General features: G+C 41.7%; 1 protein-coding gene across 1 annotated transcript in view; it reads left to right on the top strand.

The window, feature by feature from the left end:
• usp14 (ubiquitin specific peptidase 14 (tRNA-guanine transglycosylase)) overlaps window positions 1-22,761 on the top strand; it is a 31,005-nt gene extending 8,244 nt beyond the window's left edge. Inside the window, exons 3-16 of the mRNA XM_055634179.1 lie at window positions 105-137; window positions 1,630-1,734; window positions 2,354-2,457; window positions 5,800-5,858; window positions 8,901-9,031; window positions 12,732-12,812; window positions 15,205-15,284; window positions 15,747-15,861; window positions 16,081-16,146; window positions 17,449-17,541; window positions 20,205-20,330; window positions 21,442-21,508; window positions 21,862-21,969; window positions 22,340-22,761. Of these exons, the coding sequence (XP_055490154.1) occupies window positions 105-137; window positions 1,630-1,734; window positions 2,354-2,457; window positions 5,800-5,858; window positions 8,901-9,031; window positions 12,732-12,812; window positions 15,205-15,284; window positions 15,747-15,861; window positions 16,081-16,146; window positions 17,449-17,541; window positions 20,205-20,330; window positions 21,442-21,508; window positions 21,862-21,969; window positions 22,340-22,491 (1,320 nt within the window). The 3' untranslated portion in view covers window positions 22,492-22,761. The remainder of the gene's footprint in view (window positions 1-104; window positions 138-1,629; window positions 1,735-2,353; window positions 2,458-5,799; window positions 5,859-8,900; window positions 9,032-12,731; window positions 12,813-15,204; window positions 15,285-15,746; window positions 15,862-16,080; window positions 16,147-17,448; window positions 17,542-20,204; window positions 20,331-21,441; window positions 21,509-21,861; window positions 21,970-22,339) is intronic.
• Window positions 22,762-24,842: the final 2,081 nt, after the last annotated feature.

Genomic DNA, 24,842 nt, shown 5'->3' with positions numbered 1-24,842 from the left:
AACTTTGTGTACTTTTGAGATGTAAAAGGACATCAAAGTTCCTTGCTTTGTTGTTGCTAACAATCCACCTAAACATTTTTTTAACTCTTATTATTTATTTTTAGGACGATGAATGGGGTGGCATCAAGATAAAAAGTGTAAGTAAGATGAGAAACTGTTTTATTTAATATTACTGCATTCAATCATTCGTGCAACACAAGGCTTTGCAACAGTAGAATGTCACCATCAGGTAACAGAATGGGGCCCAGTCTGAAGTTTGAAATATTTAGTTGGATTAAAAAGGCCAGCTTGATTTTCCTTTTCAAAACTACTTCTTCTCATGCGGACATTTATCAGTCTTCCCTACTTGAACATAATGGTAATACGTCTTTTTTTAAACACTGATGTGTTGTAATTAGGGAATTTCAGAAATGTAACCTAGTGATGATGAATGTATAGTGATCTATATTCATCAAAAGTCAGCATCGGGAGTAAAACTGTCATCTTCTGGCTCCAGTGGCTCAGTTTCAATGGGCGCTATCTGTTTTCCATGTGACTGCATGACATTCCCTCTGTATTGTGCCTACCTCCACAACCGGTGGGCTGGGAGACTAATTGGCCACTGTGAATTGCTTCTAATGTGTACCCAAAGAGTAGAATTCAAGGGGAGTCGATGGGAATTGGGGTGGTGGTGGGGGAACCAGTCTCAGTGAAACATTGTGTGGGCAATGGAGTTGCTCAGTGCCTTAATGGGCCAAATGATGCCCTCTGGTGTCATGGAAATCTGAGATCGTGTTTGTGTGCACCTGATGTTCTTAAACTTCTTGGGGCTGAAGGTGTAAATTGTTTTGGGGAGAATCTTGGCAGGTTGTTGCTTTGTATCATGCAGTTTGTACACGATGCAGCTTGATCATGCTCATAATGCCGGTCTTCTCCAGGTTCCAAAGGCATGGAAGGCATTCGTAAGTGCAAATTAGTGTTTGAGAGACTGGTAGGATGGATTTGCTGGCAACTGTAGGGCCGAGACATGCTCAGCTGTGTGGGAATTGATTTGCAGCAAAACATTGCATTGTGTAGAGAACTCTGGTTGACTTAAATGCCTGATTTAATGACACTTTGCCTTTGCTTGACCAATGATTTCTTTAAATATATTGCTGGCAGCCTCATTTCTGACGAGAAATGCTTGGGTTACGAATAATTCTCAGGGATGAAAACTCATTGTAAATCAGGGAGGACCTGTATAAGTCTTTGGAATTGGATTTAGGCAAGTTGGTAAGAATATAGTATCCAAACAAACAGAACAGGCCAGCCTTCTCTTTCCATGATCTCCCTATTACATCCTTTCCCTTTTAACTACTGCTGTGACAAGTGCTTCCCTGAACCTTCACATCCTGGTTCTAATAAGCAGTCACATGGTAAAAATACACATAATTTTAGTTCCACCCTGTATTCGTACAGTCTTGACATTAAGACTCTTCATGGAAGAATCTCTTATGGCCAAATAATTATTCATCAGGATCTTGTAGCTATTTAACTCCTTATTTCCATTTGTCTTGAATGTTAGTGATAGTGTGAGAAAGGTGAAGTATTTACCATGTGTCACTTGAAATATGTTGTTTAACTACAAACCTGTGTAAATAATATTTACAGGGAATGACTCTCTTAATGATGGGATCGGCAGAGGCATTGCCTGAAGAACCGCTTGTACGTCCAACATTTATGGAAGACATGACAGAAGAACAATTGGCTTCAGCTGTAAGTCCATTGTCACCATTAGTAAAGCTGGTAGAGCTGCTGCCTCTAGGCACCAGAGACCTGGGTTCGATCCTGACTGGGTGGAATTTCCATGCTGTCTCTGCGACTGTGTAGCTTTCCTCCCGGTGCTCCGGATTCCTCCCACATCCCAAAGACGTGCGGGTTTGTAGGTTAATTGGCCACTGTATATTGTCCCAATTGTGAATGGAGTGGATGAGAAAGTGGGATAACATAAAACTAGTGTGATCAATGTTTGGCGTGGTCTTGGTGAGCCATAGGGCCTGATTCCACCCTGTAAACTAAAACCAATTGAAATAACGTTTTTTTCTGTATTATGTAGTTGTGGTAAGTTGTTTGCAGGCACCATCCTGAAGGATGTATGTAACATCTCTGTAATAAACCTGCCTAATGCCTGTTTAGTCCTGAGATTGTCTTCAACATAAATAACTTGAAATTAAGTCTCTTCATGGATAGGACAAGTTTGGAGGGATATGGACCAAATGCAGCAGGTGGGACTAGTGTAGCTGGGACATGTTGGCCGGTGTGGGCAAGTTGGGCTGAAGGTCCTGTTTCCACACTGTATCACTCTATGACTATAACTGGGTATTTATTTTGTCAGATGGATCTTCCATGTGGGCTCACCAATCTTGGAAATACTTGTTATATGAATGCTACTGTACAGTGTCTTCGCTCAGTGCCTGAATTAAGGGACACCTTGAAAAAGTGAGTATCACTTATATTTTAAAGTATATTGGTCTGTTCAATATTAGCTACAGGGAAATTTCCCTCTTGAAAGCATATTATGTAAACCACAAATGTATGTTAACGAAGGATTGCAGGTAACTCTGCTAAAATGTGTGTTTCCGTAACGCATAATGGATATAACCTGTTTGATGAATTGGGGAATGCTATTTGTATTACCTAGACTAAACTGATTATAATGTGATTTTGATCTAGAGAACTACGTAAAAGTTAATTTGGAAATTAAATTAATTTGAGCAGGAAAAGTTGCCTTGGAAATAAAAGTCTTAAGGAAAAAAAATCCATGATGTAATTAGACACCATTGCCTCAAGAGGAGCCTACTAGTTTCATCCAAGTGGCTGTTAAGATTGACAAGCAGTCACTCCTATTGACAATTGGCCAATTATACTCTCATAAACAAGATAATACGGTCTTTAATATTTTTAGCTTGTAGCCACAAAAATAAACTTTGTTATTATAAAATGTTTATTGTTAAAACTACTGAAGGGAGAAAAAATGATATATTTGGGATTAATGCTGCACATTTATATTGTAATCTACAGTTTAAAAAAAAATGATATCTAGAGAATGAATTGCGTTGAGTGGAATAAGCGAGTTCGGTATTTCGATAAACGCAAGGAATCATGGGATTTGTCAAAGGTCATTAGGGGTTAAAAAAAAAAACATGACGGCAGTGCAGTATAAACTGTTTATGAATTGTTAACTATTCTACCAAGGCATTAATCTAGAATTCTGTCAACTCAATAGCTTCCTTTCTTGTTCTGCTGTTCACATACTACTTACACAGTCCCGGTTCTAGTTCAGTTCATTAATCTGCAATTATGAGATATTCAAAAAGTTAAAGAATTTATTATTTTCATTTAATCCTAATGTGTTAGCTGATAGAATAAGAAAATATTACTTGCGTTTAAAACATTTTCTTATCTTTATTCATATCTTATGTGTAAAAATATATTTAATCTGAGGCAGGCAGCGACTGTATCAGTGTGATGTGGGCTGATGCTTTACCTGCATGCAGTGTGAATGTACCGTTAAGGCAAAGATTAATCTCCGAGGAAAACTGAGCTCAGGGTTGGCCCTGTGAAGGAGCCACCAATCCGATATAAGACATTTAACTGTGAAATGCCTGCCCTTTAGGTTTGGATAGATTGAGTGGAGGGTCTGTGCTGTTCCATGTTTGCGGTGGTTGCGGTGCGTTTCCCCCAGCCATCTGGCCCAGTGCACGTTGACCAGCACAGTTCGCCAGCCCTTGTTTGCAGAGACTCTTTGTGCAGGTGTTACCTGAAGCACAAAGGTTTTGTGGAGGTTCTACGTTAGGATTGGGCACGCAGCGAGCTAGCGAGAGGGCTGTCAGATCAGATCAGACCAGGTTGCCAAGTGGCCGAAGGACGGATTTTAATGGGTTGTTGTTAAACTGTTCCGTCTGTACGGCATCGCCAGCTCGCTCTCTCCCTGATCTCCCATCCCAACTGTCGACAAAGAGAAAATGCTCCCACTCATATTGCAGGTTGGTTCCGCGTTTGCCCACTCGCTGGGGCAGGCAGCGCCTCCTTCAAAGAGAGAGAGAACAGGCATCCGTTCTCTCTCCAAAATGGTCTCATTAAGATGTTCTGTCTCACAGTTTACTCCTGTTAAATTTTGTCTGCCATGTTTTCTCTGAACCCTTTCATTTAATTCTCCCCGCCCCACCCCCCCAACAAAAACAATTAAAAAACGTGTGTTATTCATCGTCACGATCTCGCTCACTCACCGAAGCATAAAGCAATAAAACCAATCAAATCATCATAGTTTTGTACAAATGAACCATAAATACACCTAGTTAATAGATTTGAAAGCAGTATTTTCTTACCTCGAAGAAGCAAATCTGGAAAATACAAATGAAACTCAGGTCTGTATACATGCAGCAGCTCAGCTGGCAAGAATGTTTATCGCGAATGACCTATGACCTGGGCATGTGCAGTTGAAATACTGAACTTGCTTATTACGATTTGGGTATTATTCTGTTACATTTTTTAATTTATTCATCTTTTTTGGATCTTGTGTTCCTAATATGGTTAGTATTTATTTTCCATCCCTTACTGCTTTTGTAAAAACTAGTGATGAGTCACCAGCAGCCGGGTGGGTTGCTAAATCATTTTGGGCTCAATAATGGGTTGGGTTTGAAGTGACATATAAACCAAATCGGGTCAGGACAGCTTTATGCCAATGAAGAACATTAATGAATCAGATTTTAGTATTCCTGTTAGATATTTCTAATGGTCATGATCACCATGATGGAGGTGGTTGTCTTTCTAAATTCTAGCTTATTCATTTAATTTAAACTGCACAGCTGCAATGGTGGGATTTGTACCAGGGTCTTTGCATTGGTGGTCCAGGTCTCTAGATTACTAGTCTGGTCATTCACCCACTGACAAACTTGCAGATAGCATATTGTATTTAAAACATTTAGCATTAAAAATAGCATACGGATAATTCATAAATTGTTTAAAAACAAATCATACATTTTTTTTAATCTCATCCCTATTGGTTGCCTTTAATTATGATATTTCGTATGAAATGCAACCGCAATTTTTGGAGGTATCATTGAAGTGTTGTAAATAACCCAGACAAGTCTGTAATATGTTTTCTAAAGAAAAATAAACTTGTAAGGATCAAGTTGTGAATCCAAGTTATTTATACCAAAAACCTATAAATTCAATATGGCAAAAATTGGCAATCGTCCCGAGTCTGAATTTTTATGTAAGAACAAAACACAAAGCAAAAGAATAATTGTTGCTTCGTGATAAGTTATCTTAAAAAAAAAGTGCATGTCCAGGTTTATTGCACTTATTAGAAGAGCTTTTGAGTACAAGGGTGGATATAGAAACATAGAAACATAGGTGCAGGAGTAGGCCATTCGGCCCTTCGAGCCTGCACCGCCATTCAATATGATCATGGCTGATCATCCAACTCAGTATCCCGTACCTGCCTTCTCTCCATACCCCCTGATCCCTTTAGCCACAAGGGCCACATCTAACTCCCTCTTAAATATAGCCAATGAACTGGCCTCAACCACCTTCTGTGGCAGAGAGTTGCAGAGATTCATCCATATAGATGGATTACTTAATTATATACATTTGTGATAAGAAGAATGGGAAGGTGATCACATTGAAACAGAACATTATTTCAAGGTTTAATATAATAGATGCAGAGTGGATATTTCCCCTTGGAGAGTTGCCTAGAATTAGTGGCCCCGTCTCAAATTAAAGGGGTTTGCGATTCAGAGCAGAGATAAAAATAAATTTCTTTTTTTTCCCCCACAGATATAAAGGTGCTTTGAGAGCTTCAGCGCCTATGACCCCACCACAGTATATCACTGCAGGTAAATGGTACTCTTTAAATAAATTGCAATTTAATTCCTACAATATATCATTGGTTTGACTGCCTTTTTACCCCTATTATAATTCAAAGACATTTAATAGCAGCTGTTTTGAGTTTTATATCTGAAGAAAGCAAACTCCACCGGTATGAGTAACAGGATAGATAAGAAAGATTGGGGAAATTCAGTTAAGATATGGCAGTAGTTGGGGTTGGGGTACTTGACATATAAGGGAGTGAGAGATTAGGGTAGAAGCAAAACAAGATGTGTGCCAGATGGCACAGTGAAATGAAATTCCCATACAGCCATACAATAAAAATAAAGAACACAACACACTATAGAATTTGACATAAAACATCCCCACACAGCAGAATCAAAGTTTCCCACTGTTTGGGAAGGCACCAAAGTCAGTCTCTTCCTCCACTGTTCCTCGTGGTCAGGGCCTCCCCAAGCCCTCCGCAGTTGCAGCTACGGGCGGCCCGATGTCCAGGACCGCTCGCCGGGGTGATACAAGTCCGACGTCGGAGCTGCGTGATGTCCTCAGCGGCATGGACACCAGAGTCGGCCCCCTCCTACCGGAGTCGGCGGCTTCCAAAGTCCGTAGGCCGCGCCGGGTGGAGACTGCTGCTGTAGACCCTCTGCAAGGCGCCCCAGGACTCCACGATGTTGTTCAGCGCCGCCCACGTTGGAAGCTCTCCGCACCAGTAGTTTCTTTGTAAGTGCTATCCTGTACCACTATGGCTTTGCACTTAGTAGATGGGGCAGCACTGCATGCTGTCTTTAATCAGAAATTATTGAACTTCTATTGGCCATTGACCTGTTTCATTTTCTTTTGGTCTTGAAAGCCAGTATGGCTTTCAGGGCCATGTTTTTGTGCAATACAATTTCAATGAAAAAGAAAGGTTATGGAAAATCAGGACTTCATATGAGTAACACAAAATTTGAGATTTTTCACTGTTTCCATATGTTGGAACTCAGACGGTAGTTGTTGGAATACTTTTCTATCTGGAAGTCTATGGCCAGTGGTGTTCTGCAAGGACCTCTTGTTTGAAATATATATTAATGAATGGATGAATATGTAGCATTGCAGATGACAGAATATTTGGTGGAATTGTGAACCGTGAGGAACGTAGCCAAAGAATGTAGCAGGGTATAGATTAGTTTGAAATTTGGGTGGTGAAATGGCAGATGAAGTATGCACCTGCATAAGTATGGATAAATATGCAATAATACATTTTGAGACCTTAGCTGCAAAATTGCAGTCTTGGGGTGCAAGCTCACTGAAGGCGACAACATGAGTAATTAGGGTAGTAAAGAAGACATATGGCATGGTTCCCTACTTTGGTTGCAGCATTGCGTTTAAAAGTTGGTAACTCATTTGCAGCTTTGTTAAACCTTGGTTAGGCTACATTTTGAGTGTTGTGTACATTTCTTGTTGTTGCACAAAGGAAGGATGTTGAGTCTTTGGAGTAGCTTTGGGTGAAATTTACCAGGATATTGCCTGGGGTTGGAGTGCGCTAAGTAGAAAGAGAGGCTGGGCAAATTTGGATCTGTCTGGAGTGTTGGAGGCTGAGGGGCGATATAATAAAAGTAGTTCAAAATATGTATGGCGTAGATAGAGTAAGTCTTTTTCCCAAGTTAGAAATGTCAATTACTTGAGAGTATAAATTTAAGGTGAGAGGGAGCAAGTATAATGGATACGTATGAGCAAGCTTTTGTTTCATGGAAAACGGAAAGTGCCTAACCATGCTGCCAGGGAAGGTAGTAGATGCAGATGGGATAGCAATGTTTAAGAGGTAATCAGACAGACACATGAACAGGCAGGGAAGAGAAAGATAAGGACTATGTGCAGCCAAATGGAATTACTTTCAGATTGGCATCAAACTCAGTGCAGACGTGGTCGGTCAAGGGGTCTGACTTCAGTGATGTATAATGATGTACATAATTTTGGTATGCCTGCCCTATGGCATCCACACATCCTTGAGCCATTATGGGGAGAAGGCAGGAGAATGGGCTTAGGAGGGAGAGATAGATCAGCCATGATTGAATTTTGACTTGATGGGCCGAATGGACTGATTCTGCTGCTATCACTTATGACCTTGAGCCTTTTGCAGAATTTGAGACCTGTTTTTTTTTGCAATTCAAAGGACGTTCAGATCGAAGTCCCAGATATACATTGCAAATTCATTTCTCCAACCTAAACTCTTAGTTAAAATTTCTAGATCCCTGTTTAAGGTATTTTATGGGCCATTTTGTGCCTATCACTCTCCCTCTTTCATCTGACCAATCTATCAACTTACCCCAAAAACACTGATTGCACTTCCAGCCAGCAAGCCTACTCATGCCTCCCATTACAACTATCCCCAAGTACTGGTCCGAGTATCAATCAATCTGCTATGAAATGATTGAGAAATGTACTTTTGAGTGCGGGCCAATTAGTTTTTTTCCCTTAATTACAGACTGCCTGCCTACTTGCCTATGTTCCTGGCTATACCAAAATTAATTCTGAATTTGAATATTTAGAGTAAATAAAACATATTCAGTGCAGGACCAGGCATGCATGTTAAAAATTGTTAGCTTTTCATTGTTCAAAAGAGAGTCCAGAATGTTTAATTGTCACATGTACTGATAACGGAACAATGAAATTCCTACTTATAGCAGCTTTAGAGGTCTGTAAACATAATATATGGCTTATTTATTTGTAAACTTTAGACGTCACCTCAATGAGGAGTTGTCCAGTCTTAACTTTTAGCTCCTAAATCCCTTTATTTTTTCCATCTTTCTTCAAACCAGTTTAGGTGTGCTGGTCCCTAGCTTTGACCTTTCTATAATTAAACACTTCATTTAGTATTACAAATGGATTTTTAATGCAGTGACACACCACCAACTGTTTAAGAAAAATCTTCAGCCATTAATTTGAGGTAAAATCTCTGCTCACCTAAAAATCTGTCCCATCAATCTTAATTGGTTGTTGCAATTTAATATGTGAGATTTTTTTTAAATAGTAAAAGTGAAAAATTATGCAATTGTGTCAATTTCTTTCAGCTTTTCGAGACCTATTTGAATCAATGGATAAAACATCATCTAGTATTCCACCAATAATTCTACTGCAATTTCTTCATATGGCATTCCCCCAATTTGCAGAGAAAGGAGAGCAAGGCCAATATCTTCAGCAGGTATGTAACGTAACAGGCAGTTTTGAATATTTCTGTTGTAAATCACTTTTGGATTCTCATTTATGGCATTTATTCATGGACAATTATTAATTTATTTATGCCTTGAACGCCAGTCTATTATTGAAGTAATTCTCAAAATGTTGTTGGATAAAAAGCTTCGCCTTTGAAGAAATAAATAGTAGGACAGACAAAGTGGACGTTGTTTACCTAGATTTTCAGAAAGCCTTTGATAAGGTGCCACACGTGAGGCTGCTAAGGAAGATGAGAGCCCACGGTATCAAAGGGCAGATATTAGCATGGATAGCAGGTTGGCTGGATGGTAGAAGGCAAAGAGTGGCAATAAAGGGGCTCTTTCTGGTTGGCTGCCAGTGACTAGTGGAGTTCCGCAGGGGTCGGTGCTGGGGCCGCCACACTTCACGTTGTTTATTAATGATTTGGATGAGGGGATTGAAGGCTCTGTGGCTAAGTTTGCGGTTGATACAAAAATAGGTAGAGGGGCAGGTAGGGCAGAGAAAGCAGGAGGATTTGGACTGGTTGGGAGATTGGGCAGAGAAGCGGCAGATGGAATATAGTGTAGCAAAGTGGAGTCATACATTTTGGTAGTAGGAATAAAGGCGTGGAGTTTAGAACAATGAGGGGGGACCTCCTGAAAGGTACCGAATAGTGAAGGGCTTGGATATAGTGGATGTGGAGAGATTGTTTTCACTAGTGGGAGAGTCTAGGACTAGAGGTCATAGCCTTAGAATTAAAGGACGAGCCTTTGGGAAGGATATGAGAAGAAATTTCTTTAGTCAGTGGGTGGTGAATCTGTTTGCCACAGAATGCTGTGGAGGCCAAGTCAATGGATATTTTTAAGGCAGAGATGGATAGATTCTTGATTAGTACGGGTGTTAGGGGTTGTGGGGAGAAGGCTGTAGAATGGGGTTAGAAGGGGGAGATAGAGCAGCCATGGTTGAATGCCAGAGTGGACTTGATGGACTAATTCTGCTCCTATCACATATGACCTGTGTTGCTGAAGGAATGGTAATATAGTCCCAAATATAATTTCAGTTCAGTTAAATCTGAAGAAGGGTCTCGAACCGAAACGTCGCCCATTCCTTCTCTCCAGAGATGCTGCCTCAGCTGCTGAGTTACTCTAGCATTTTGTGTCTACATTCCAAATATAATATCTGACTTGGAGAACTTTCAGGTGGCAATGTGACCATTCTCTTGTTGTTTTTGACCTTGTACTAGCATTGGTCTTATTTAGGGATATACATGTTAGATTTGGGTGGAGCAATTAAAGAAGTTTTGAGTTACTGCACTGCAATATGAAGATTGTACGACCTGTTGTCTGGTTTACTGAATAGGATGAAGGATGGAATGCCAGTTATGCAGGCTGCTTTGTTTAGTCACAAAGTCATAAGTGACAGGAGCAGAATTAGGCCATTCAGCCCATCCCTTTTTACTCTGCCATTCAGTCCTTTTACTGCCACCAGCACTAGGTTTTGAGCTACAGGTGCACAATCTTTTATCCGAAGATCCAAATAACGAAAACCTCCGAATAGTGGACATTTTTTCGGTCCTTGAAGAAAGGTCCTTGAAGACGTTCACCGAGGGCGGCCCGCAGAGGTGACAGCGGAACCTCCGGTCGGTCCTTGAAGAAAGGGGAACTAAATCCCCATTTATAAAAGAGAAGGTGAGGGTATATTGCGCGGGAGGGTTAATAATTGACAATCTGCTGCTGCCTGCCCGCTGAGTTAAAAAGTTCCCACGGTAGACTCACGATACACAGTGTATCGTGAGTCTTGCGTGGGAACTTTTTAACTCGGCGGGCAGGGAGCAGCAGATTGTCGCTCCCTTCAGTTTCACCCCACCTACACCCCTCTGCTTCCCGGCCATGTGTGTGACCCCCTTCCCTCCCCTCTCCAGCTCCCCGCCCATTGCACCGGCGTGGGGGCTTTGCACTGTCTTTACGTCGGCGATGCCAGCATACAATGCCAGTCACCGGAGATGTCAGGACCAATGGGACACCGACCCCCAGGCTCACTGCAAGCACGGAGATCCCAGAGACCCACAGCCAACAGCAGCCCAGCCCCGTTCCAACTCCAGAAGAAAGCTGCAAACTGGCCGAACACGTCAGGACCACCAGAATCCGCTCCCCGATGAGCCGCTACGGCGACAAGTGGCAGTTTGCCCACAGCCCGAGCTGTGCCCCCTCATCGGGACACCGACCCCCAGGCCCATTGCAAGCACGGAGATCCCAGATCAGCAACTCCAGCCCAGCCCCGCTCCAACTTCAGAGGAACACGCTCCCCGTAGGGGCAGACGCTGATGGTGTGCAAGGTACGTCTTGTTCTTGGGGTGGCACAACTCGGGCTGTGGGCGAACTGCCACTTGTCGCCGTAGCGGCCCATCGGGGAGCGGATTCCTCTGGAGTTGGAGGGGGAGGGGGGTATTGTGCTGTTTGATCGCCCCCTGCTATCCCAGGGACAGGGAGACAGGACGTTCACCGAGGGCGGCCCGCAGAGGTGACAGCGGAACCTCCGGTCAGTCCTCGAAGAAAGGGGAACTAAATCCCCTTCATAAAAGAGAAGTGGAGGGTATATTGCCCAGAAGGGTATATCGCCTACCTGGAAGAAACCGGACATTTTTTCCAGGATGTCGTCTGCACACCAAACGCACGTCGCCTCTGCTGCACACGGATATAAGAGTGTGAAAATGTCGCCTTAGGCCGCCTAAGGGCATGTAGCCCCGCTAGGGTGACATGAGTGCGAGAGGTGATTCAATGCTGCGGTCACATTTACAAATTCAGGAATTCATTCAACACACTGCATTTCATACAGACATTTATTCTGCAAGAAAAAACTACATTGAAGACTCAAACTCGCGACCGAGGAACTGCCGGGATCGAAGCGCAAACTCGCAACCTTGCGGATATGAGCCGAGCACTCTACCACTGAGCCAGCCATTAAAATCTACGCTAAATAATTTCCATTCCGAAGGCCGACAAATTCCGAATTACGAAAAGTGTCTGGTCCCAAGGCTTTCGGATGAAAGGTTGTGCACCTGTATCTGATGGTCACAGTCATTTTACGTCATATATGTAATGTCCACCTAAATATTAATTGATCGTTCTTTTCTAAATGGCAATCTAAAATTCCACAAGATTGGTTTAATGATATTTATCTCATTACATGGCTATTGGCTCCATCTAATTATTCAAATAACTTGATTTTCATTCCTTGCTCTTTTGTTTATTCATCCCATCAGAATACTCCTCTTGCAGGTTAAGAAATCAACACCATTGAGAGTGCAATTCAAGCGATTGATTTACTTAAATGAGTTAATTGAGATTTATATGCAGTCACTAATGACAGATTTGAGTAAGTTTTCCAAATTAGCCTGTTTTAACTTTGCAGTACAAATGGTTTAATAGAGGAAGAAGCCTCCAACTGCAGTCAATAAGATGTTGAAATCCAAATAATTATACACAAAAATATTTTACTTAAGTTTTGAAGGTTTAAAACAAAACTTTTTATTCAGTGGAGTTCCCCGATTTGATCCGTTTTATTTTCAACAAATTACCATCCAGCACAATGTTAGTGCACAAGATAACCTGTTAAATTAGTAAAAATTAATAATAAAATTTAGATTAAATGTGTTTTTGAAGATGTGACCACTTAATGTTTCTGATGGCCAATTTATGTATCCCTTTTAGGATGCTAATGAGTGTTGGATACAGGTCATGAGGGTGCTGCAACAGAAGCTTGACCCTATGGAATTAGATGCACCAATGGAGGTAAAAATGCAGCCAACAACCTGTTGTATTTGTGTTTTCCCTCTGTACAGTGCTACGATTGTAATTTGTTATAACATGAAAGAAAGACTGGTAGTTTGCTGAAAAATTGGCATGGGCACATTAATTATCATTAGTGTTTAAGAAGGAACTGCAGATGCTGGAAAATCGAAGGTGGAGAAACTCAGTGGGTGCAGCAGCATCTATGGAGCGAAGGAAATAGGCAATGTTTCGGGCCAAAACCCTTCTTCAGACTGATGTAGGGTGGGGGGGGAGACGAAAGGGAAAAGGAAGAGGAGGAGCCCGATGGCTGAGGGAGAGCTGAGAAGGGGAAGAGACAGCAAGGGCTACCGGAAATTAGAGAATTCAATGTTTATGCCGCTAGGGTGCAGACTGCCCAAGCGGAATATGATGTGCTGCTCCTCCAATTTCCGGTGGTGCTCACTCTGGCCATGGAGGAGGCCCAGGAAAGAGAGGTCGGATTCGGAATGGGAGGGGTAGTTGAAGTGCTGAGCCACCGGGAGATCAGGTTGGTTAATGCTGACCGAGCGGAGGTGTTCGGCGAAACGATCGCCAAGCCTACGCTTGGTCTCACCGATGTAGATCAGCTGACATCTAGAGCAGCGGATGCAATAGTTGAGGTTGGAGGAGATGCAGGTGAACCTCTGTCGCACCTGGAACGACTGCTTGGGTCCTTGAATGGAGTCGAGGGGGGGGGGGGGGGGGGTAAAGCGACAAGTGTAGCATCTCTTGCGGTTGCAAGGGAAAGTGCTCAGGGAGGGGGTGGTGCGGGAGGGAAGGGAAGAATTGACCAGGGAGTTGCGGAGGGAGCGGTCTTTACGGAAACTAGACGGGGGGGAGATGGGAAGATGTGGCGAGTGGTGGGGTCACGTTAGAGGTGGCGAAAACGACGGAGGACTATTTGTTGTATGTGACGGCTAGTGGGGTGAAAGGTGAGGACTAGGGGGACTGCCCTTGTTACGCGTGGGGGGGATGGGGAGAGAGCAATGTTACATAGTATGGAAAAGACCCTGGTGAGAGCCTCTTCTATAGTAGGGGAGGGGAACCCCCGTTCCCTGAAGAATGAGGACATTTCCAATGCCGTGGTGTGAAACAGCTCATCCTGGGAGCAGATGCGGCGGAGACGGAGGAATTGGGAGTAGGGGATGGATTTAGTATACTTTTTTCCGTCTCAACACTTCTGATGATATTGAATCGTTCTTAAATAGTTCCAATAGTGCACTGTGGTTTATCCTTGAGATCAGTAAAGCCGTGAACTTTATGAATGCGGGTATGATTTCATCATGGGGAACACTATAGTGTATATGTATTTAACAAATGCCAATACATTCATTTCCAGTAATGAATAATGATTAGAAGTGACATTATTGGCCTCTTTGTCGCACCGCTACTTTCTTCCCGTGAGTAGTGGTGTAAGTGTATATTAGAGGTACCCTTTTTGTACCCTAAAAGTAGACAGATATTGGTTGGAGATAAATGGGCCATATTCACCCATATTATTTGTGGAATTATGGGGGAGGAGGGGGGTAGGGAGAGGGGAGGGAGAGAAGGGGTGGGGAGAGAGAGAGAGGGAAGGGGAGGGGAGAGAGAAGGCTGGGGGGAGAGAGGATGGGGGTGGGGGTGGGCGTGGAGAGGGCGGCAGCAGCGGGCGGCCCCGGGCGGCCGGTTGACGTCACTTGAAGCACGTGGAAAACACAGTGTGCAGAACCATTGTTACGTCATCAGCCAAAGCCGGACCTTTTTATTTCAGATTTTTGAACAATTTGATTAATAACTTGAGAAACAAAGCACGAGTCCACAGGATAAATGTCTATCGGACTATGTAAACATTTTACCGTTAGAGCGTAGTTTTTTCTGAGCAGATGTGAACTTGCTCACGCATACACACACACACTCAATCAATCAATCAGAGTTTTATAGTTATAAGGATATGATTAACTGTGGATGAGGTATACATCCTGGGGAAGGCAGCATCGAGGCACACCCGTAAATTGCGAGGGGGAAAATTTTGCATTGTATATGTTAATAAAACTAATTAATTTTTCATTTTTAGGGAGGGAGAATTGATGTTCAGAGATGTTACTTGGAGCAGAATTGCTCAAGCACTTTATAGTGCAGGGCAGGATTGGGTTAGGTGTGTGCACATTGAATTAAGGTTACATTCATGGAATTTTGTTTTTAACCACACATAGCCAGATATATATGAAGACATAAATGCTAGAGTTTAATAGCAGACTCTTTTTGGTATAGATTATTACAAACTAATAATGGTTCTGTTGTTTAAAATTGTGATGAATTGTGCCTCGTCTATATTATTTCTCATGTTAACATGCTAACATCTTCTTAATTTATTTATTACTCTTCTTCCCTGTAGACTAATTCAGAGGGAGCAACAGCCTCAACACCCAAGAAGAATTTAATTGACCAATTCTTTGGTATAGAATATGAAACCACGTATCCTTTTCTTAAAAATAAATCCAGAGCTGAGTTGTTGGGATGTGGAAAAATATTAGAAGTGCTTTTATGCAATTTTAGTTCATTGTTGTGTTACAGCACCAGTGGAGGAATTTTGTCCAAATTTTCTCGGGCACCTGGATAAGAAAGCTTTAGATGGATACGGGCCAAATGCAGGTAAATGGTACTAGCTTAGATGGGACGAGTTGGGCCAAAAGGCATGTTTCCATGCTGTATGACTGACCTGTGGTTGGAAAGGCTCTTTTGTACAAAACCATGTCAGTTTCATGCCAAAACACTGGTCTGGAACACTTTGGAAGAAATTGATCTGAGGGCAGGCATGCTGTAATACAACATTTTAATCCTGTTCAAGATTCAAGGGAGTTTTTTATCTGTTGCTTTGACAGCACTGTTTTCTGACAGTGCTGTCTTTCAGGTTTATCCTTAATAACTTTCATAAAGCATGAAGTGCACAGAGGCTGAAGATGAGGATGTCACAAAAGGCAAGGAGACTCAGCTTCAACTTAGTTGTTTCATAAATCAAGAAGTCAAATATCTATTCACAGGACTAAAGCTGGTAAGTGCTAAAATTTCAAATTTGTAAAGGCTCCATAAAAAAGATTGTTAATAGCATGAGAAAACAGATGGATTGCAAATCGCTTTATTATTAAATGGCTGCACAATTAAAATGTAAAACTTTATTGTATTTCATTTTTTGTAGCTGAAAATTGCTAAGTATTGTCAAAACTGCACCAATGTACTAGATCTGCAAATAAATTTATTTTTACTTTGTCAGCGTCTTCAAGAAGAAATCACCAAGCATTCTCCTATGTTGCAAAGAAATGCCTTGTATATCAAATCTGTAAGTATAATAAGTCTATAAATGGTTTAAAAAAATAAAAGAGAGAAACTGCTGGAGCAACTCAGCAGGTCAGGCATCATCTCTTGAGAACACGGATAGATGAGGTTTTGGATTGGGACCCTTCTTCAGACAGAGGGTGGGGAGAAAGCTGGAAGAGAGGAGGAGGAGGAGGGGCAGGTACAAAACCTGGCAAGCACAGGTGGAAACAGGTGAAGAGGGTTTTGATAGACAAATGGATGGACAAAGGACAGAGATGAGAAGGCAGAAGGTGCAAGACAAAAGGATTGAAGAGTAGAGAATTGTGAAGCAAGGGGAGGGAATGTAGGTGGAAGAGGAAGGGGTGGAAGAAATTGGTGCGTTCAGGTGCGCCACGGAGCGGGGGGGGGGGGGGGGGTTGATTATTTGCTAAAATTGGAGAATTCAATGCTCATACCGTTGAGTTGTAAGCGGATATGAGGTGCTCTTCCTCCAGTTTGCGTGTGATCTCATTCTGCCAATGGAGAAGGCCCAGGACAGTATGATAGTGGGAAGAGAAGTTTAAATGGTTAGCAACTGGGAGATGCATTAAGCCTTGCGGACCGATTCTACTCTTGGTCTCGCTGATGTACAGAAGGCCACATCGGGAACACCAGATACAGGAGATGAGGTTAGAGCAGGTTCACGTGAACCTCTTTCTCATCTGGAAAGTCTGATGAGATCCTCGATGGGGATGAAGGAGGAGGTAGAGGGATAGGTGTTACATCTCTTGCAGTTGCAGAGGGCAGTAACTAGGGAGGGGGTGGTTTAGGTGGAAAGGGATGTGCAAACCAAGGAGTTGCTGAAGGAGCAGTCTCCTCAGAAGATGGGAAATGGGGTGGGGACGGGAAGATGTGACTGATGGCTAATCAGTTTGGATGTGACGGAAATGTCGGAGAATGATGTGTTGCTGGTGGGGTAAAGGTAAGGACCCAGAGGAATTCTATCCTTGTTACGTTTGAGGTGAGGGTGAGTGAGAGCAGAGTCGCGGGACATAGGAGACGTCGTATAAATGGTTATATTTGCGGATGAAGTGAGCATTTGATGATTGATTGCCTGTTGATTAATAAAAGTTTTGCTGCCTGCAGGCATGAATGTTTGTTTGCTGAGTTGATCATGGAATTGAAAATTGTACAATCTTGCGGACATCCCTATTTTTGATCTTGTGGTGGACTGTATAAAAGTTACACAAATTGAAACAAATGATTATGGTTTTCTATTTGGTAAATGTGTGCTGTGTTCTGACTGAAATTTACTAGCAGTAAACATTTTTTTCTTTTAATTTAGTCTAAAATATGCCGCTTGCCTGCCTACCTGACAGTTCAGATGGTGAGGTTTTTCTACAAGGAAAAAGAGTCTGTAAATGCCAAAGTTCTCAAGGTTTGTACTTGTAATCTATTGACAGACCACGGCACGTCTGGAAGGACAGTTTCTGCATTATTTCTCCGGATCTCCATTTCATTGAATGGGCTTGGTTTAATGTTTTAAACAATTTTTCTAGGTTGCTTAGCAGACACTGGTGCTTTGGAAACTAATTCAATTAAAATAATACAAATGGTGACTTGAATTACACCACACACACAAAAAAAACGATGGTTATCCTTTATTAAATTAACTGCAATGTGCTCGTTATTATAGTTAACATGGATAACAAGTATTTAATTGATTACAGGCACTGAGTATTTTCAGGTTTTGTTGACCTGTATGCTTACTGGAGTCAAACTTGGCTGGGAGAGTTACACATCATTACTGGAAACATTATTTTACAAATTTCATGTCCCTTTTCTCTTAAGATGGAATAATTTGTTATTTAAATTTACTGGCGTCAAACCTTGCAGGGAGAGTTAGACATGATTACTCTTTTCCAAATGTTGTGTCCCTTCTCACATAAAGTAGAATAATTGGTCATTTAAATTTACTGAAACAAATGAAAAAGGAGAAACTGATTTCCATTGTGTATGACATCCCCCAGCAGGAGGCTTCAAGCCCTGCGTTTCTTCCTCGACTGCAGAACCAGCCAATCCCTGTCTACCGATACTCTCCTCTGCCCTCAACAACTTTTCCTTTGACTCTTCCTATTTCCTCCAAATCCAAGGCGTAGCTATGGGCACACGCATGGGGCCTAGCTATGCCTGCCTCTTTGTAGGGTACGTCGAACAATCCTTGTTCGAGGCGTACCGTGGCCCTATCCCCGAACTCTACCTCCGCTACATTGACGACTGCATTGGTGCTACCTCCTGCACCCATGCAGAACTCACTGACTTCATCCATTTTGCCACTAACTTCCATCCAGCACTCAAATTCACCTGAACCATTTCCGACATCTCCCTACCGTTTCTAGACCTCACTATCACCATTGCGGGTAACAGTCTACTGACCGACATCTACTACGAACCCACTGACTCCTATGGCTATCTGGACTACACTTCCCACCCTGCTTCCTGTAAGGACTCTATCCCCTACTCCCAATTCCTCCGTCTGTGCCGCATCTGCACCCAGTATGAGGTGTTCCAAACCCGGGTATTGGAGATGTCCTCATTCTTTAGGGAACGGGGGTTACCCTCTTCAACTATAGATGAGGCTCTCACCAGGGTCTCTTCTATAGCCCGTAGCTCCGCTGTCACTCTCCATCCTCCCCACTTGTGACAAGGACAGAGTCCCCCCTTGTCCTCGCCTTCCACCCCACCAGCCGTTACATACAACAGATAATCCTCCGATTTTTTCGCCACCTTCCACCTCCCACCACTGGCCACATATTCCCATCTCCCCTTTGGACTTGCCGCAGAGACCGCTCCCTCCGTAACTCCCTGGTCAATTTGTCCCTTTCCACCCAAACCACCCCCTCCCTTGATACTTTCCCTTGAAAGCACAGGAAATGCTACACTTGTCGCTTTACCTCCCCCCTTGACTCCATCCAAACGATCCAAGCAGTCTTTCCAGGTGAGACAGAGGTTCACGTGCACTTCCTCCAAACTCATCTATCGCATCCGCTGCTCTAGGTGTCAACTGCTCTACCTCAGTGAGACCAAGCGCAGGGTTGGAGATCGCTTCGCCCAACACTGCTGCACAGTTCGCATTAACCAACCTGAACTCCCGGTGGCTCAGCACTTCAACTCCCCCTCCAATTCCGTATCCGACCTTTCTGTCCTGGGCTTCCTCCATGACCAGAGTGAGTCCCACTGCAAATTTGAGGAGCAGCACCTCATATTTCGCTTGAGTTGTTTACACCCCAGTGGTATGAACATTGACTTCTCTAATTTCAGGAAGTCCCTGCTTTCTTCTCCCTCCTCTCCCCAGCTCTCCTGCAGCCCAATGTCTCCGCCTCTTCCTTTCTTCTTCCTGAGCCCCCCCACCCCCACCCTCTCATCAATCTGAAGAAGGGACTCGACCCGAAACATCACCTATTCCTTTGTTCCATAGATGCTGCCTCACCCGCTGAGTCTCCCGCATTTCTGTCTACCTTCCATTGTGTATGATTATTTTGATAACCACTGAGCGAATGATGGCACTTGCAGTCTGCAGATATTACAGATAATCACACTCCTCCCCATCTGCAGACTGTTCCTCTGCTGTCCATTCTGTGTGTACTTTACTAAAATAAAATCTCAGTTGATAGCAGTTTTAGATTGATCACTGTATCAGTAGCCAAAAGTAAGTTTCCTGTTCATTGTATTAAAAAAATCTAAATTGTATCAATCCTCACTCAACATCTTCTTCTCTACTGTGCAAGTAATTGTATTTTTAATTGGATCAGTCCAGCTGTCTTGCTTTCTACCCTGGGGCTTCCCTTCTGATGCTTTTACAATTTAACAAACTTACATGCTGGTTATTTGTGTTGGCAATGGTGATTTCAGTTCTTAGTGTTGAAATGATAGCTTTGTGATAAACTTTTTGCATGTATTTGGCATTTGTTATTGTCATTGTTAGACTTTGCAGCATAGCATTTTAGCAAATAAATGTGCATTAGAAGTCTTTGAAGGCACATTATTAGTAATTTAGTTTTGCAATTGTAAATAGAAAATGTGTTTTGTAATTGTCTTCAGGATGTCAAGTTTCCTTTAATGCTGGATGTATATGAACTATGTGTACCAAGCCTCCAAGAAAATATGGTTCCACATAGGTTAAAATTCAAGGAAGAGGAAGACCGAAAGGTTGATATGCAGACAAAGGTAAATTAAGGCCTATTCTTGTAACTTCATGTAAAAGTTGTTTGTACAGTGAAGCTCTTGCTCTTTTTTAGCTTAGTTTAGTTTAGAGATACAGCGCGGAAACAGGCCCTTCGGCCCACCAAGTCCGCGCCGACCAGTGATCCCCGCATATTAACATTATCCTACACAAACTAGGGACAATTTTTACATTTGCCAAGCCAATTTATCTACAAACCTGTACATCTTTAGAGTGTGGGAGGAAACCAAAGATCTCGGAGAAAACCCATGCATGCGGTCATGGGGAGAACGTACAAACTCCGTACAGACAGCACCCGTAGTCGGGATTGAACCCTGGCCTCCAGCGCTGCAAGTGCTGTAAGGCAGCAACTCTACCGCTGTACCACCATGACTCTGCAGGACCACTTTGCACAACTTCAGAATAGAAAGTTCTGAAGAAGGGCCTCGACCTGAAATGTCACTCATTCCTTCTCTCCAGAGATGCTGCTTGTCCTGCTGAGTTACTCCAGCTTTTTCTGTCTATCTTCAGAATAGAAAAAAACATTTCTCATTTTCTACGTCATTCAATAGAATTTGAAAAATATATTAAATGAATGCAATTTTTTTATGCTAAAATCATATTGCAGAATTGATTTCGTCAAACACTTTCTATAATTGTAATTTTAGAATTAATTGGGCAATTCATTTCGAATCAAACTGGGTAACATTTGTTTCTAAAGGAAAATGCATTTTATCTATTTCACTGCACTGTGTTCCTTATATCTTGTACCACTTCAGCATCGTGTGTTGGGTAGCACCAGCACAATTGAGACATTCTGAATTCAGATTTCATGTAGGGGCCAAAGTTTGAATGCCCTGCTATATTGAATCACATTGAACTCTGACACTGGTTTATGGAGAATTGGTTGCCAATATTTTGGTAGAATTTCATAAACATTGTTATTTGAAAATAAGTTGCATTTGGTGGTAAACTTTGTATATATTATTGTCTAACATATGTTTTAGCAAGTTTTATTTGAGTCGTAATAATGCATTTTATTTACTCAACAATCATTCATAATCACTAAAGTTTGATAAAGCACTGATTTGATTACATTTTCATTTTTATCATTAGACTAGCACTAAAAATGGAAGTGGAGAGCCAAAAGACGTCAAGTATGAGCCATTTTATTTCCCTGATGGTATGTTGATTAGTATTATGCTTCTAATGTGAAGCTTTTTTTGGTAAAGATAAAGAAAGTTATGATTGCTGTAAGTGTTTGTATTTCAAAATACAATTTCGCAACATTTTCTTGAAATCAATTTAGGACTCCTTTCAAGTCCAAACAATACCATCTGCAATCGAACTGCTGAGTTTCTACTTGTCACAAAATTGGTCTGAGTTAAACTCGTAAAATGCATGTACTGGGTCTGTTTAGTGTCTTCTTAAAGCTCCGTGTAACTAAGATTAGAAATGTAATAATATAGGAATTAAATCTGTTCTTTTTTCCATTATAGTTAAAAAAATACTATAAACATTGTTTTATTTTAATAGATTTAGGCTCCAATAACAGTGGATACTATGACCTTATGGCAGTGCTAACGCATCAAGGCAGATCCAGTTCATCTGGTCATTACGTAGCTTGGGTTAGAAGAAAATCAGGTACTTTTTCTTGCTTGATACAATGACATTGCATGATCTAAATATTAGGAGGAGGCTTTTATTCCTGCTCAATGTCAAACTGAAGCAATTCAACATTGCTACCATTTTAGATGAAATGTAGCCCTTGGCAGCCTTTGTTGGCTTCATTCATAAACCTCTAATGTTATATGTATGAGTTTTTGTGGGTTTTAACCATAGCAGTTGCACATCTTGCCTGTTGCAACTGCATTCCATGCTGACATGACCGTTTTGAAATAAATTTGGACATCAGTCCTTGAGATCTGCGTGTAAATCTGTAGGGCAACTGACATCTGTTTTGTTCTTAAATGTGAAGGTTCCCATTTCTCATTTGTATTGCTTTAATTTTTAGATGAGTGGATTAAATTTGACGACGATAAAGTCAGCGTTGTGGCGCCTGAAGATATTCTGAAACTGTCTGGCGGTGGTGACTGGCACATAGCCTATGTTCTACTGTACGGGCCTCGTAGACTAGAAGTCATTGAAGATGAAGCCCCGCAGTGATGTTGTAGTTGAATGCAACTACCTTAATTTTCCTTGTCCTGCATGGCTGTTACTGTTGTGCAATGCCTTCACTTTCTGTGGCTTACCTTAATTGGAAATAAGACTGCAAAGGGAAGGTGTTGTCTTAACTGTGATCCTGGTATTGCTTAACATCACCTACCAAACCTTTTGAAACAAATCAGGTATTAGTTGAAGAAGACCTGTGGATTTGATCTGTTCTTAATTCTGACACTTCTCCATGTGAAATAATTAAAAAAAAGTGATCCATAATTTTGGGTTTCTTCCTCTTGTTTCTAATTTTCAGTCAAAAGTGTGTGTGTGTGTGTGTGTGCGTGTGTGTGTGAATATTCAATTGCATTGGGTTTCTTCAAAGTATACTACCGGTTAAAGCTACAATGTAAAATTTGCATTATAAATTTTACATTGCAAATAAGCCTAATTCTAAAATGTTCTAGTGTTCCTTACCATTGTACTGCTGCTCCAACCTAAACCAGTTTACCTAAAATCACATTTTGTTGTATAAAGTTAATTCATTAATCTTTTTTCTAAAACTTTGAAATTCAACGATAATTGAAAAGTAGCTTAATTGGTTTCTGAACTGGTTGTGAATCATCACCCTATCATGTTAGATTAAAATCAGTCCTAAATTTCTGAAGTTATTTGGGGATTAAGTTTTTCCCTTCAAATGGTGAGTAATATGACAGTCGGCTGTTGGTATCTTAAGCCTTGATTCATATCAGGCTGGGCAAGAAGTGGTTGCTGCCTGACTTGTTTTCCACTCAACACTTTTTCTATATTTGAAGATTAAAGTGTGGCTTTTTGAACTTTGTGAATACAATTTACAGATTTGATGACTCAATTACACAAATATGACTTGGTGACATTGCAGAGGCTCAGCTTTTCTAATGAGATGATGGTTCAAAACATGATTAGAATCAATGAAGCGTCGAATACCATCCACTTTGAAAAGCCATGCAACGGCACCATCAAAATTGTCAGAGGGTGGATCTGCATTAATGAAGGTCAGCTAATTTGCTCTTCCCATCTCCCTTCATTTACTGAACAGTTGGTTGCCCTTTCATTCTTCCTTAAAGTACAGATGTGCACAAACCTTTGCACTGGCAATGAAAGGGGATGCAAGTGATTTGTGAATGAAAAGAATCATGGCAGCTGCCAAGGTAGTGGAACACAAGTAAAAGCCCTGCAAATCATGATGGTACCAGGCTCATCTCTAGGTATCAATGTAGCTCAAAACTCTGCAGACGACTGAAATCTTAAATAATAACAAAGTGCTAGAAGCCTTCAGCCGATCAGGCAGCATTTATGGAAAAAAATTAACATTTTTACTTTGGCTCAGGAAATAAAAATGTTAACTCGGCACTCTCAGTCTGAAATCTTGGAACCGTTTTCCGCCATTTCCATTTATCCATGGAGAAATCCAAGCAAGTGCTTCAAAACTGCAACGCTACTACCAGTTGCAGCATGATGGAAGTGAAGTTGATAAGTAATAGGAGCAGAATTAGGCCATTTGGCCCATCAAGTCTACACCGCCATTCAATCTATCTCTCCCTCTTAACCCCATTCTCCTGCCTTCTCCCCATAACCCCTGACACCCGTACCAATCAAAGCTGGAGGCAAAGAAATTAAAAGCGACAATGTTTTTGAGTCAACCACAATATGGTTCCAATATGTTTCTGGCCACCTTAGCGGGGTAACTTAGACCCGGAGACTGGCAGATGATTTTACAATATTCTAGCTTATGCTTTTACGTTTGTACCTTTTTCAAAATAATATTACTGGTATTCCTTAGGCCATATGAAAGTTCCCAGCTACTGCAATATATTTTTCAGCTGCAGAATCGCATTAAAAGTGATTACTAATTGTAACAAACATTTGCAGAGATTTAAATGATTTGAGATGATCGACCAGGTTACTGGAGAAATGAAACTTGGGTGGTACTAGAAATGCCTCTTTCCTCTGTACAGATGTGTTATTTGTGTGGTAGTGGAGAAATCAAGGAAGTGCAAGTGACAGTACTGATCAACCTAATGGACCCTGGACCTGGTATAACTTTAACAGAGGTTGTTGACTGTTTTTGATGGCCTACTGGGTAAATTAAGGCCTGAGTAAAAATTGGAATGGATGACGAGCAGAATTTTTTGTGAATTATGCCCAGTGCTTTAAGTATAGGCAGGTTTAAGATTTGCATTACCCAAGGATCTTGATCGATTGGCTAGGTGGGCTGAGGAACGGTTGATGGAATTTAATTCAGAGAAATGTGAGATGTTGCATTTTGGGAAACATGGGCAGGACCTACACAGTGAATGGTTGGGCTCTGGGGAGTGTTGTAG

The sequence above is a fragment of the Leucoraja erinacea genome, chromosome 4 (assembly GCF_028641065.1).
Source record: "Leucoraja erinacea ecotype New England chromosome 4, Leri_hhj_1, whole genome shotgun sequence".
NCBI classification, from domain to species: Eukaryota; Metazoa; Chordata; class Chondrichthyes; order Rajiformes; family Rajidae; genus Leucoraja; species Leucoraja erinaceus.
Note: the sequence above shows the minus strand (reverse complement) of the source record. Positions and strands in the feature narration are given on the sequence as shown.